Source organism: Marmota monax, unplaced genomic scaffold (genome assembly GCF_021218885.2).
Source record: "Marmota monax isolate L192 unplaced genomic scaffold, Marmota_monax_Labrador192_F-V1.1 WCK01_AAM20220418_F8-fsc00007, whole genome shotgun sequence".
Classification (NCBI taxonomy): Eukaryota; Metazoa; Chordata; class Mammalia; order Rodentia; family Sciuridae; genus Marmota; species Marmota monax.
In genome coordinates, this window is record NW_026692781.1 from 32,586,548 (window position 1) to 32,602,174 (window position 15,627).

General features: G+C 38.6%; 1 protein-coding gene across 1 annotated transcript in view; it reads left to right on the forward strand.

Annotated features, from left to right (window-relative positions):
* LOC124094564 (aldehyde oxidase 4-like) overlaps positions 1 to 15,627 on the forward strand; it is a 62,964-nt gene that overhangs the window by 37,251 nt on the left and 10,086 nt on the right. The window contains 10 exon segments of the mRNA XM_058580358.1: positions 1,910 to 1,929; positions 1,931 to 2,004; positions 6,162 to 6,286; positions 8,169 to 8,302; positions 9,432 to 9,519; positions 9,823 to 9,909; positions 10,523 to 10,714; positions 11,680 to 11,907; positions 13,106 to 13,201; positions 13,732 to 13,860. Coding sequence (XP_058436341.1) covers positions 1,910 to 1,929; positions 1,931 to 2,004; positions 6,162 to 6,286; positions 8,169 to 8,302; positions 9,432 to 9,519; positions 9,823 to 9,909; positions 10,523 to 10,714; positions 11,680 to 11,907; positions 13,106 to 13,201; positions 13,732 to 13,860 — 1,173 coding nt within the window.

A 15,627-nucleotide genomic window follows, 5' to 3' on the forward strand; every position in this document is an offset into this window, starting at 1 on the left:
GACCAAAAAGACAATAAAGGATTAGATGGTAAGTGGTTATCAAATGAAACATTAGATTTGCACATCATTATTGCCCAAGTATTTAACTCATTAGCTAACTCATCAATTTGATTCATAGTATATGGAGTAATAATTTTATTGGGAGAAAATCTAGAGCTCTGAGGAACTCATAAACATTGTAACATTTGTTATATTACAACTGCTGGGTCCTCTGTTTCTCTGCCCACTGTTCTTAAGCACAAACTCAGAAGACAAACTACTTGGACCCATAATCTGATTCTGCCATTTAACAGCTTCTCAATAGAAATGAAATGAAAACTTTGGCAAGTTACTTAAACTCCACAGACTTTGGTTTCTCATCTGTAAAATAGGAATTTTTAAAATTCATTTATTTTTTATTTTATTTATTTATTTATTTTTTATTTTTTGGTACTGGGGATTGAACTCAGGGGCACTCGACCACTGGGCCACTTCCCAAGCCCTATTTTGTACATTATTTAGAGACAGGGTCTCACTGAGTTGCTTAGTGCCTTGCCATTGCTGAGGCTGGTTTTGAACTTGTGATTTTCCTGCCTCAGCCTCCCAAGTCTCTGGGAATACAGGTATGTGCCACAAAGCCCGGAAAAATAGGAATCTTTATGAGGTTTAAATGACAGAATCCAAGTAAACTACTTAGAATAGCACCTGGGGATGCAGTCAATAAATGTTGGCTATTGTTTTTGGTTTTATTGTTATTAATGAGAGCAAAGATGTGCTGTGTTTTGTTTTATATCTCTAGTGCCTACCAGTGTTAAACCCACAGTTGGTGCTCAATAAATGTGTGTTGAGTGATAGTGGGATGGAAGGATAGATGAGCAGGTAGATGCCTAATCAGGTTGAACATCTTCATTGATTTTCCCATTCTTCCCAACAGTTATCAAATTCAAATTTTTCCAATGATCCTATAACTGCCACTTATTTCTGCTCCTTTCTTCTCATTCTCACTTTCACTCCATCCTCCAGCACCATCCTCACCACCTTATTGTCTGAATAACCACTTAGAGAGGCTCTTGTCTTACAGTTCAGCCCCTCTCCCACCACATTAACATTTCTGAGCCCCTGAGTTCAGCAGTTTACCTTTCCTATTCAGCACGGTCCCCTTACATAGGTCTAACTCCTCAATGTAGTGTCAAGGTCTTTCCTACACCATCCTCAATCACCTTTCCACACTCATCTTCCACTGTTTATTGATAGAAAACCTGCAGCCTAACCAGTCTGTCCTTGTCCTCATTTTGATCCCTCACCTGATCTCAACCTTAAACTGTTATTTTATGATGAGCCTTTAACTCCAAATGTTACTGGATCTGATTCAGGTAGCCAATACTAGGCCATTCCTGAGCATTCCACCCACCCCAGCCTCCTCCTCCTTAAATTCTCTTTACTCTATCATGAGCCCCTCTTACCCCAGAGTTGGCACCTTAAAACCAAATGCCTCAGATAATCACTCAACAATCTAGAGGTGGGGCCATGGTAATAGAGCTTTGTATCCTTAGCTCTTCTCCAAGTCCTTGAAAAAATTAGTGAGTCACCTAGGGATGCCTGTAATTCACTTTAATCCAATTTCCACTGACTCTTCACACTGTTTTGGCTCCAATTGTCTCTGTTTGTAAAGATCTATCTGAGGGGCTGGGATTGTGGCTCAGCGGTAGAGCACTTGCCTAGCACGTGCAAGGCACTGGTTCAATTCTTAGCACCACATAAAAATAAATAAATAAAATAAAGGTATTGTGTCAAACTACAACTAAAAAAATATATTTTAAAAAAGAGATCTATCTGATAGAGTAGAAGCATGGAATTCTGACGGGGGACAAATAGTTTATTAGGATGCAAATTAAAAAATTGTTTTGGTTTGTTTGTTTCTCCACCGCAGCAAGCCCTAGAGCACAATTCTTCTTTTTTCTGAGAAAAAAATTGAGCAAGGAGATGTAGAGCATGCCTTTAAGTATGTTGACCAAATCATTGAAGGTAAGTACAATAGTCTAGAGCCAGAAAATAGAAACTTCTAACGTCAAAGACTAATTTCAGTCATCTGGTTTGAGAAAAGCTGAAACACTAAGGCAGGGCTTTTCTATCCTATTGTGGTTGTTGAACAACAATTTAAAATGCACGATGAGTTTAAAGCTTGATGAATTTTTACATATGTAGAAACCTATGCAAACACCACCCCATCAAGATACAGAACATTTCCCGTACCCCAGAATTCTTCCTACATCCTGTCTTGTAGTCCTCGAAAGTATTATTCTAACTTTTATCACTATAGATTAATTTTATCTGTTTTGAACTTCACATATATGGAATCTTTTAATATAATCTTTTGATGTGCTTATTTCTTTTATTTAACATTTTATATGGAAGAGTCTACCATGTTATTGTATGGATCTGTAGTTCTGTTTTCATTTTTCAGTAGTTACAACATTAGACAAATAGTCCACAATTTATTTACCCATTCTGCTATTGACAGACATTTGAATTTTTATCAGTTTGGGACCATTATGAATAAAGTTTTTATAAACACTATTATACTTGTTTTTTAATGAACATAAGCACTTACTTCTAATGGCATATACTAGGACTTAAAGGCGGAGTAATAGCATATTTGTATGTTTAGCTTTAGAAGTTAATGCCAAATATTTTTAAATGACAATGAAAGTCATACCAATTTTATTCCTATTAGCAATTAAGAAAATTCCATTGTTATTGCCAGGCTTTGCAGCTTTATCTAATCAGTTAGATGGGTACTGGTATCTTGTTATGCTTTTAGCTGGATTTATCTAATTGACTAATGATGTTGAACTGTTTTCATACGTGTATGGGCTCTTTTTATATTCTTTTTGTTGAACTATCTATTCTAGTCTTTTGCCTATTTTTCCTTAATTTTTTAAATCCAAAAGTAAAAATTAATTATAATTAATAATACATTTATATCACATTACTATAATTATGTAATTGTTATTAATGTAATTGATAATATAATAAATAATCTATTTACTTACTAGTTTACAGATTTTAATATGGTTGGTTTTTTTTGGTACCAGGAATTGACTCATGGCCACTCAACCACTGAGCCTCATCCCCAGCCCTATTTTGTATTTTACTTAGAGACAGGATCTCACTGAGTTGCTTAGTACCTGCCTCACTTTTGCTGAGGCTGGCTTTGAACTTGCGATCCTCTTGCCTCAGCCTCCAGAGCCACTGGGATTACAGGCGTGTGCCACTGCGCCCAGCTCATTTTTATATTTTTTTGGTACAAGTTCTTTGTTGGCCAATTATAATTCTTCCAGTCTGTGAATTATCTTTTCACTTTCTTTATGCTGATTTTTATGATTAAAATTAAATCCAGTCTTTAATACACAGTGCCAAATTAACTGCATGTCCATATGAAACAAAAGGAATCTCGAACCCTTATACCATATAGAAAAATTAATTTGAGACAGATCATAGACCTAAATGTAAAAGCTGAAACAATCAAGCTTCTAGGAAAAACATAAGAAAACTTCTTCATGACCTTGGGACAGGCAAAAATTTCTCAGCAGACACAAAAGCAAGCAGTAACTATAAAGAAAAGTCACCTAAATTGAATTTCATCATAAAGAATTTGCTGGAATTTTGTCTGAGATTGCATTATAACATGTATTAATTTAACATAATTGAAATACTAATAATAAGTCTCATGAACCATGAACATAGTAGACCTTGCCTTTTATTTAGGTTTTCTTTAATTTCTCTCAGTAATTTTTACAGTTTTCACTATAGATATCTTGCACATCCTTCTTAATATTTATTCCCAATATTTAGTGCCTTGTGATGCTATGATAAGTGATATTTAATTTTCAATACTTCTATCTAGTATGTGAAAACAATGTTTGTGTATTGATTGGCTATCTAGCAATTTTATTAAATTCATTTACTCCTTTAATAGTCTTAGAGAATTTCTTGAATTTTCTATGTATTTAATCTGTGACTGTTATCTTTTTCAATCTTGATACTATTGTTTGTTTTGACATGGTGCACTAAGATCTCATTAGTGTGATTTTTTAAATATCAATACCTGAATCACACCCTAGACCAGTGATATCAGAATCTTGGAGTATAGAGTCAGAGCATAGATATATTTTTAAAACTCACCAGAGATTCTAATGTATGGCCAAGACTGGTATAAACAACTGTCATTTTGAAGAAAATTGCTGTGTGTCTTTGGTCAGAGAAAACAGCACAGGGTCTCTGACCTACTTCTAAATAATTGAAATCGCAAGTGCTATAAATGTTTATCTTTTATTAAAACCTGGTAGAGACTAGAAATCGTGTTTCGCAACATCATTCTATTTAAGCAGAAACTGCAAACTACCTCTCAATTATATAAACAATCCTTTACTTCAGAAGAGGACACAACTGGTAAGCTGGTGAGAGATGCTCAGGAATCTGACAGTATCCACTAACTATGCCAAAGGTCCAATACTCCTCAAGGATTCTGTTTTTTAAAATAAAATGAAATTTTCACAAAGGCTATAAGTTTGATGTGAAAGTTATTCACCACCCCCTCCCAATAGTCACATCAACTAACATTCCTCAGGTACTTACTGTGTCAATACCATGCTAAGCATTTTATATGTACAACATTATTTAATCCTTATAACCCTAAGAAATCAGTATTTTTACTAAACCTGTCTTAAGTAACTAAGCATTTACTACTTACTATTTGAAATGTGAGTGAAATAATTTTGAGAAGGAACATAGCCATAGCTTCATTTTAAAGGTTAAGAAAGAAACTGAGGCTTATAAAAGTTAAATCACTAGCTCAGGTCTCCTATCCAGTTAGCTGTAGGACCAGGAATAGAGCCTCGTTCTGGCTGGCCCAAAGGCCTTGCTTGTTGGGCACCATGCTAGATTGTCTTTCATTTTTATTCTCACTCAAAGGGCAGATGATTGACAAGGTGCCATTTGGAATTGCTGCCATTTGGGATTTGGGCAATTGTGGGATTTCAAAATGTTGGCACAAGGTGGGAAATTTGAAACATGAAGAGAAGAAATGACTAAGAGTCACAGAGCGTGCCAACATGAAGAAGTGTAGTAACTAAGAGCATGCACCCTGGCTGGAGTTGGGTGACCCAGGTGTGAATCCCAGTTCTTGTGACTTTGGATGGTTTCCTTAACCTTTCTATGTCCCGGCTTCTCAATCTGCAAGATGTAGATAATAATACATGTTTCATGGATTTGAGGGTGGATTTGAGGATTAAATGAATTAAATGAATTAATCATCTATGAAGTGCTAAGCCTTAGAAAAATACCTGGCATACTACAATACTATGTAATATTAAGTAAATACATTGGAGTTTAAAATAATACCCTGATAGCATTAGGATTATTTTGAGCTGAGGGCAATTGAGAAATAGCAGGAACAGAAAAAAAAAAAAAAGCCACTTTTTTCCTATTAACTCCAAAAGCAGGGTATGTGTTTCCTTTTGAGAAGGTGTTCCCCTCCCCTCTCACACAGGGAAGGGCAAAACAAATTGCGACAGTGGGCTGCTTTATGCTCTGAATATAGCCCTTGCTGCTCTGCCACTGCAACTTATTTTTTAAATGAACATGTTTCTTTCTCTTCCTTTCTCCTTGCTCCTCCCTAATCTCAGGGGAAACAGGATTACCTTTCTTCCCCATTTTAAGCAGATTTATCTGTCCTTGAGCACACACCCACCATAGGAACAAAGTAATCCAGACTTTGGGGATGGCATAAGATGATCTCAGAAATGACTCCCAAATTAACAAATGAATTACAACTCCAATAGAGAACAAGTGGAAGGTAGCCTTTGTATCACCTCTTTAAAAGCCCCGTGCTCCTGCTGATGGGCAGAATCATAGCCTTTGGAAAAGGAGTTCCCTGTGATTCTCCTTTGCTAGCAAAATAATAAAACTTCTTTTTCCTTTTTCTCAAAACTGTGTCCTACTTACTGGAATTGGCATCAGGGACAAGGAGTACAACAGTATCACAAAAAGTGTTTTAACCAAATGATATAAGTCCAGCTCTCCATAAGATAAAGCAACTTGGTCTTTATAAACAAAATGCCACCAATAGTGCCCATGTTGGTACCTGTGACTTAACATTGTCCTGTGTTCATGCTTTACAGGTGAGGTCCATGTGGAAGGACAGGAACATTTTTACATGGAAACACAAACAATCATGGCTATACCAAAAGCAGAAGACAAAGAGATGGTGTTACACCTTGGAACACAGTTCCCAACACATGTGCAGGTAATAGGCTGTTTTTGGAAATGAGACTCCAAATAACCTCTCATTCTTGTGCCTTGAACTATGTGCATCCCTGACATTGGCTGAAATCCAGTGAGAATAAAATGGAATAAATAACTTTCAATATGATTTGGAAATTTTGCTACCTTCCAAAACATAGGACAAGGTTCATCTTTCCCTCTTAAGAATTGACAGTGTAAAACTTAATCTCAGGGAGGTCAAATCCTTAGTACTGTATGTTAATTTTCCTTTATATGTCACTGGTATTGCTATTCTATATAAATGTTCTAATATATCGGTGGTATGTGGGTAAAGCAATTGCATTTCCAAGACATTTTCAGCCTGACGCAGTAGCAAGTAAATTCCAGTCCTGTGCTGTGGCTTGAGATATAAAGCAGTGTTGTACCCAGAGAAGTGAAAAAAACAGTCCTGATATTCCCATGTTTCAAAAATGGAGTTGCTCCATAACACTGTCAGGTACAAGGGGATACTTTAAAAATAGTGACAAGTGTCACTGGGAGGGAATCCTGACACCTTGAGGACCTGAAGTAGTGGCTCCATGGGAAGAAGAAGTTACCAGTTGCTATTCAGGAAAAATGAAAGGCTGAAGTCACTGGCTCTGAGCAGGGATATGGCTGTGACCTCCACAGTTGCAAGTTTTGAAGTGGATGGAGGAGGGGTGAGGGATATGAGTTTTATCTCTAAGCAGCCTTGTGATCTCTTGAAAGTTGCTGGGCATCAATATTCTTTTCTGTAAATTGACGGAGGTAATAAGATCCCTGAGGTCCCTTTTTGCCAGAGGTTTGGGTTCTGGGCTTCCAGGGATAAGGTGCATGTGTCCAGATCACCATTGCCACCCACCACCAACACCATCAGTTCCACACAGCAGGCATCTTCCAAGGGTTACTAAAAAACTTAGGGCAGCATCAAAAGCAGTTCCAGCAAAGCATTTGAGTGGACATTTCTGCAAAGAAGAAATATGAATGACTAATGATCATATGATAAGATACTTTGAATCATCAGCCACGAGAGAAAGGCAAATCAAAGCCACAATGAGATACCACTCCACACCCACTAACATGGCTATAATCTAAAAGAGAGATAATAACAAGTGTTGACAAAGATGTAGAGAAACTGGAACCTCCATAAATTGCTAATGAGCATGAAAAATGGTGTAGCCACTGTGAAAAACACTTAGGCAGTTTCTTTGGATGTTAAAGATGAAATGACCATATAAACCAGCAACTCCACAACTATCTACCCAACTATCTACCTTTGTCCACACAAAGGTTTAAACATAGATGTTCATAGCAGCATTACTCATAAGAGCCAAAATTAGAAACAACCCAATATCTATCAACTCATAAATAGATAAAATCTGATATATCCATACAATGGAATAATATTTAACCATAAAAAGCAATGAAAAACTCCTACATGACACAACATGGGTGACCCTTGAAAAAACACTGTGCAAAGTGAAGGAAGACAGTCACAAAAGGCCACACATTGTACAATTCTATTTATATGGAATGTCCAAAATAGGCAAATCTATAGAGATGGAATATATATTTGTGGTTGCCTAGGCTGGGAGGTTGGCAAGAGATGAATTCCCTTTTTGCCAGAGGTTTGGGTTCTGGGCTTCCAGGGATAAGGTGCATGTGTCCAGATCACCATTGCCACCCACCTTAGTGAATACAAGGTTTCTTTGGAGATGCTGAAAATGTTCTCAAATCAGACTATGATGATGGTTAACAACTTTGTAAATATAAATATATGTGAAAGTACTGATTTTTTTTTTTTACTGGACAGAGAGGAAACATATGGATAAGAAAGTAAACTATTAAATTGCACTTATGAGGCCTTGGGGACTTACCTCTTATAGGAATATGTGGCTGCAGCACTCAATGTCCCAAGAAGTAGAATCGCCTGCCACATGAAAAGAGCTGGAGGAGCATTTGGAGGGAAAGTGACCAAGCCCGCTCTTCTGGGAGCCATTAGTGCTGTGGCTGCCAATAAGTAAGTGACAGTGATCACTGTGTCATGTCAGCAGTCTGAGTGGCATGGATGGCACGTGATTCCTTCCAACCTTTCATCTCAGCCTTCAACTCAACTGAAATTGGCTGTGTGGAAGGAAGGTCAAAACCTCAGTCCTACAAGAGACACATCTTGTCATGGAATAAACCACAGGCTCTGCTGCTGCCTGCAGATGTTCACGCAGCCTCTGCCTCTTCCTGTTGGAATAACCAGACACTGGAGTAGCCACGACTTGTTAACCTTGTAACTACAAGAGTTCACCAAGATACACTCAGGACAAACTTGTCTTATCCCAGTCTACCACTACAAAAAAAAAAAAAAAAGAGTTCTTGGAACTTTCCAACAATAGAAAAGGCTGTCCTTTAAGTAGCAGGTTTATAGGAGTTGGAAACATTCCATAAGAAACCAGAGTCCTTGATACATACTTTATGAAAAGGAAGTCTGCAAGGGAGGTTGAGCTCTACAGAGTGCTGAATCTCAAACTTTCAGCCTTAACAGCCCACCTACAGCAATGTGTTAATGCCCTCTTAATATCACAAGTGAAATGAATAATAATAAAACCTATTTAAACATATAATTTCAAAATGATCATACAACTCTTTAATGTAAATATTAACAAGAAATAAAGGGGGAATCATTTATAACCAAATAATATATCACTGCAAGATGTAAATATTCAGAAATGACTAAACCAGAATTTTATATATATATATATATATATATATATATATATTTAAATTTTAATGTTCCTACAGTTTGCAAAATGTTGTTAAAGGCATATTACTACCCCCATTGAAAACCATTAAGCTGCCAGGTACTATGGCACACATTTGTAAGCCCAGTTACTTGGGAGATTAAGACAGGAGGATCACAAGTTTGAAGCCATCCTGAGCAACTTAGATCCTGTGTCAAGATAAAATTTAAAAAGGGATGGGCATGTACGTCTGTGGTAGAGCAGTTGCTGAGCACGTGCAAGCACCTGGGTTCAATACCATAACAGGAAGAAAAATAAAACCCCACTAACCTAAATTACTTCAAGTCTCCTTTCCCATCTCTATGCTTATACAACTTTGTGAAGCCCCCTGCATATTAACAGAGTCATTTCCCATAGGACTGGCTGCCCAATCAGATTCATCCTAGAGCGAGGTGATGACATGCTGATAACCGCTGGCCGCCACCCACTGCTTGGAAAATACAGAGTGAGAGCCTTCAGGTTTAACAAGCCACTAAAACATTGTGTTAACCAATCAATAGTAAAGACAGTTGCTCAATTCCTACCTCTTAAATTGGATATTTGGATGCTGCCTAAAGCTAGTCAGAACTTTCTGTCTGGATCAAATTCAACTTGAGCTCTCCCTGAGTGTTCCTCCTGTGTCTGTCATATCTAACCATGCGTATAAGCTAGGTAAGGGTGGATGACTGTGATCAGATGTGTTTGTGTACAGCACAGTTAGGTTGCAAAGAAGTGTAATTGAGAAAATTGTCTTGCCATCACTTTGCAGATTGGATTCATGAACAATGGTGTGATCAAAGCTGTTGATGTCAAATATTACATCAATGGTGGATGCACTCCTGATGAGTCTGAGATGGTGAGAAACAAGCTTTTCCATAGCTTTTCAGTGGGGCTATATGTGCCATGCTTTATGCCGCAGTCTGGCTGGGCACAAATGCCGCAGTCTGGCTGGGCACACAATCACGAGCCACCACACAGCTTGTAGATTCAAACAGCAACTCTTTATTCCCGAACTCACACCAGCCGTCTACAATCACGTTCTGGGGAAATCCACGTTCTCTGCCCAAATCCACGTTCTCTGCCCAAATCCCCCTCCACTGGGCTTCTATCTCCCAAATATACTGTCTGAATCCCGTGAGAACTCAAGGGGAACTCAGGCAGCAGGATACGCCCTATTCCCAGCAGGAATAATCTTAAACCTTAAACCTGGAACCTAAACCGGGAACGCCCTAATCCGCCTTGGTCCTTGAGCAAGGTCACCTACATTCAATGTCACTGCAACATGGGGTACGCTGGCAAGGAAATTGTCATACCTACTTGGCTAATGGCTCCCAGCAGCTTTATTTGCATGAATATTCATTTTATGAATTAGATAAATTCTTAAATGGTTTGTGTTAAAAATAAAATTTAGAGAAATGGTTTTGAATATTGGATAGAAGTAAAGTTTTTTTTTTTTCCCTTTAATCCAGGTTCAGGAGTTCATTGTGCTGAAATCTGAAAATGCATATGACATTCCAAATTTCCGATGTCGGGGCACAGTTTGCAAAACAAATTTGCCATCCAACACTGCCTTTCGAGGATTTGGCTTCCCTCAGGCCACAGTGGTAGTAGAAGCTTACATAAATGCTGTAGCATCTCAATGTAACTTACTTCCAGAAGAGGTAAACGGTCAGAACCCCCCTAATAAAACGCTGGCTTCATTGGGTCAAATGTATCTTGCACACCTACACATAGCATTATGTCAGCCTCTGTGTGGTTTCTCAAAACTGAAGCATATCTATGTATCAGTTAGCTTTTGCTCTTGTAGTAAGTCAACCACAAAACCAAGTGGTTTAAAATAATTAGCATTTTTTCATGAATCTGTAGGTCAACTGGGGAGAACTTCTGGTATGGGCCAGCTCAACTGGAGCTCTATTGATCTCAGATGGCTTCATTAACATGTCTGGTAGCTATCTGGTGGGTTTATCTGGGAATGCCTGACCTGGGAAGGCTGGAAAGTGCTCTATAGTAGTAGGCTGTGGTAGGCTAGCCCATATTAATTCTCATGGTAGTTTTCCCAGAGTTCCCAAGAGCAGCAAGAACGTGGCGTGCCCCAATGTACCAATACTTTTCAAGTCTCAAAACCAAAAGCAAGTCACAAAACCAATCCTAGAGTCAGTGTGAAACTACCCCAGGGCAGAAATAGAGTAGAAAGATTATAGCCATTTGTGCAAACGTTTAACCACAGTCAAGACTTTGAGAAGCTAATTTGAAAATAATTAGGACACAAGGCAATGTTATATAGGAGTAAAAGGACTTGAGCCAGAATTTGAACTTATCACTAACAAACTTGTGACAAGACTAATAATAATGTCTACTGTTTCTCAGGATCATCATGAAGTTAATTGAGATAAACACACTTAGACAAACACTCATGCCTGGAGCATATAAAGTATTCAATAGTAGTTTCTGTTTTGCGTTAATTTCAATTTTATACCCAGACATTTGCATTTGCATATTTATATCCACGTATTTAGTTGTTTCTTTTTTAGAAATATTTTCTCTCTATCAGACATATAACAAAAATGCTGTTATATATGGAACAAGCATTCATCCTTAAAATCCATTTTACTTTATCGTCTTTCAGGTTAAAGAAATAAACATGTATAAGAGAACTAGCAAAACAGCCTACAAGCAGACATTTAACCCTGAGCCCTTGCGAAAATGCTGGAAAGAGTGTCTGGAGAAATCTTCATTCTATGCTAGGAAACAAGCTGCAGAGGAATTTAACCAAAAAAATTACTGGAAGAAGAGAGGGCTTTCCGTTGTTCCCATGAAATATACCATTGGAATCCCCGTAGCTTACCACACTCAGGTGAGGTGAGGAGAGATGTCCTCCTGAAAGCCCTGTTCCAAATGACTGGCCTCTGGAAAAGGCAATCATATGCAACAAGGGGTTGTCCCTGCTGGGGTCAGAGAAGAAACTGGGGCAGTTTCCTTTAGCAGGAGATAGAGTAGGCTTAAGCAAGGATGGGGACTATAGGTATTAGGGCTGACCTAGCAGGACATGGCATGAGGACCTCAATCAACAATACAGTCTAATCAGGGGCTCCTGGTTTTAGTAGCAGGGTCCCAAACATGAGTATTGAGTAGGGAGTCAAATTTCACGTCTGTGAGAGAAAGAAACCTTCCTAGTTTCTTGGAGAGCAGTAGGGTCATTTGAAGGCAGAGCTTCCAAAAGTATAAGAATAGACAGCTGCCCAAGTCACACAGAAACTTGAAGTTTTCTATTGTGAGGCTCAGGGACTATTGGGCTTTCTTTTTAAGTTTAACCATAATCAATTTTTCATGGGGTTCAATTTCTGATTCTGTTCTTTTATTTTTGTGTATATTCCCATTAATTGCTGAAATGCCCCATAACCAAACTTTTGCAAATAAAAGCATACAGGCCCCCTTCATGTGTGAGTGAATTATACAAATTATGTTGAAGTGTTATCCTAAATGTCTGCAGATGGTGTGCTGACTCACGGTCCCACCTCTTGTCTCTAATATGCTCCATCAATTAAAGTAATCCTACTTGATGCTTACATAGTCATCATCACTAAATATAACACGCTTTCTGGAGGCACATGATAATACTTATGCGTGGTCATCCATTACTCTTGTTAGAGTGTCAGGAATATAAAACACAGTTTAAACATTCCTGTAGATAACTTAATGATCCAAAAAGTCTGGATCATATCCAGGAGATGGAAGAGATGAATTAGTTGGTATTTTAATGCTTTGTGGCAGGGACATAGGCATCCATATAAAGGTAGGTTCCCAATGAGGTAAGTGCAGGATCCTGGGCCATATGCTAGAGTGCAATGGAGATTGAGCTCAAGAAAAATTCTGTGATTTGCAGAACCACTCTATGTGGCCCAGCCTCCTCCCTCCTATGGTCTGGCCCTGGGACATGTGCAAATTCTGTGAATTCTTCATTTGGAATAACCAGCTTTTTATGTCCTCAGCTAAACTGACTGTGAAATTTGTCAATATCCGTTTCCAAACTGTATTACAATGATCTCCACCAGGCAGCTGCTTTGGTCCACATCTATCTAGATGGCTCTGTCCTGCTGATTCATGGTGGCTGTGAACTAGGACAAGGTCTGAACACCAAAATGATCCAGGTGAGACAAGTGCTCATGTTCTCTCTTGTAGGAGAGCTTATCACCTTACAGACTAAGATCAAGCATTAAATGCACAAGTCAATTTTAATACTCATCCTAACTTCAGGAACATAAAAATGCAGTAGAGTGAGGGAAGTAGATGTTAGAATTGAGAAAAATATAATATTCCTCCTGCATATGAGAGAACTATGAATTTTCTGAAAAATGTAGCTCCAGTTTCAAAGATAAAATACTGTAAAGCTTCATGGCAACTGCTCAGAACAATAATGTGTGTCCCAGAATGATCACTCTGCCATGTGGCTTCCATAAAACTGGTATAAAAAGAAGCACAGCAAGACTGGTTGGTTGGCCACATATCTCCAAAAAGGAGTGTATCATTGGTGGTGCCATTTAATACCCAGCTTAACTATTGTCATCTTAGCAGGACAGCCAGCCAGGGTTTTATACTCAGTTCTAAAAAGAATGCAAAGTTTTCTCACTTAGAAGTGGGCATAAAGCCAATGAAATAATTTCTCTTTTGTCCCTGGCAGGTGGCTAGTCGAGAACTGAACATCCCCCCATCATACATACACCTGTCTGAAACCAGCACCATCACAGTGCCCAATGCTGTCTTCACAGCTGGGTCCATGGGGACAGACATCAACGGAAAGGCCGTACAGGTGATTCTTCTTTCATCTCTCAGTCACCCAAGGTCTGCATTGGGATACCTCGTCTTTCTTTATGGAAGATGAAACTGAGGTCAAGAGAGTTCAAGTTCTAGGTCACTGAGCTAATTGTGGTGAAGCAGAGATTCCCAGCCAAGTTTTCTAAAGCTCGATTTGGTGCTTCAGCTGCACTAGGCTATCTTTTATAATTCACATTCTTCTTCATGTGCAAACCTGCCCCTTTAGCAGCCTCCCTCTGTCTCAGATAAAACAATCTCCCCCTTTTCTCACCCCAGCACACCAGAGCAATGCGGTGCAGTCCTGCCTTGCTCCCTTGGAGAGCTTGGGCCTGGAAATTAACCTCCCTAAGAATCCATTTCCTTTTGTGCATCACTGGAGATTCAGATATCACCCATCTCATAAAAGTGGGTGGAAAGAAATCTTATAAAAATCCACCACATCACCTTCCTTCCCACCCCTAACCTCTAGAAAACTATCAATTGGTCACTAGTCACCAACAGAGACCATCTACACAACATGACAAACACCTGGTTGAAAAGGGAAACTTTCTGCTTGACAAATGTGCCCCTATATCATGTGGACCAGGTCTTCCCAAAGCCAACTCCTTGGATAGTGGTCCTATGAAATGCTCAGTGAAAATATAAAAGCTCTTCAATCACAGAGTTTGAGAGATGTTGCACTCCACGTCCCACTCCATGTAAATATTGTCAGACCACCTTTGAGACAATTTTTAAGTTCTTCCTCTGTAGTTCAAAAATGTAGGAAAACTATATAGAGCGGAAGTCCCACCACACACTGGCCACCACCATCTGACTTGGTCAGCAACCTGTCCAGTATATTCAGAGGGTGCTCTTTGGTAGGAAAGCCATTTGCTTGCCCTTCAGACTTTCTGCATTTCTTCCTTGGACTTCCATGGTGGGCTGACTATGCAGAGCTTTCAAAGCCCATGAAGACCCACTGCTTTCAATAGTTCTAGATTCTTCACCAACTAATAACCACATGAGACTTTCAAAGGAAATGTAACAAAAGCTGAGGTTCTGCTAACTGTAAAGGCATTGATGGTTCCACACTTTATATACAGAGAATGTCACTTGGCTAGGTAGGACTCAAGAAGATGAAGTCATTCATTTCATAATCCCAAAACTCTAAAAATCCAAAGTCTTTTATATGGGAGTCTAGGAAATGGCCATTAAAAAATGCTTATAGAAAAATCCTGAATAATTTTAATGTAAGAGCAACAGTAGACAGTTTAGGTAAATGAATAAGCATTTGTATACTTATGTTTATAGAAATAGAGAATGACTAACTATTAAACACTGCAAAGCAAAGAATGCAACAAGTGGAGAAAAGTAATTCTATTTTAAATTTCCATTAATTTCTAGTTATCCTTAAAATAAAGTGGTTAAATACAGAAAGTGCATTAATTAGAAAACAAACAAACAAACCTAGCCCAGCAAGCATCTCTGCTGAATTGGCCTCTCACCAGAAGACTTGTCTTCAAAAGTAAGTACTAGTCTTCAGGCCCCCAAGCACTAGGGATCCTTATCAAGCTCTATGAGTGACTTTGGAGTCCCTCTTGATAGGCTTGAGATGATTTAGGGGAAAGTTATCACCAGCTAGCTGGGATGGCGACCTATGCTGGGTTCACAAAATCTAGCTACATCAATAACTGAGAAAATGGCAAAGAAAGCACATAGACACACAGAAATGCCTTTTCAAAATCCAGGATGGCTCTCAACCTTAAATGTCTATTGGAAAGAG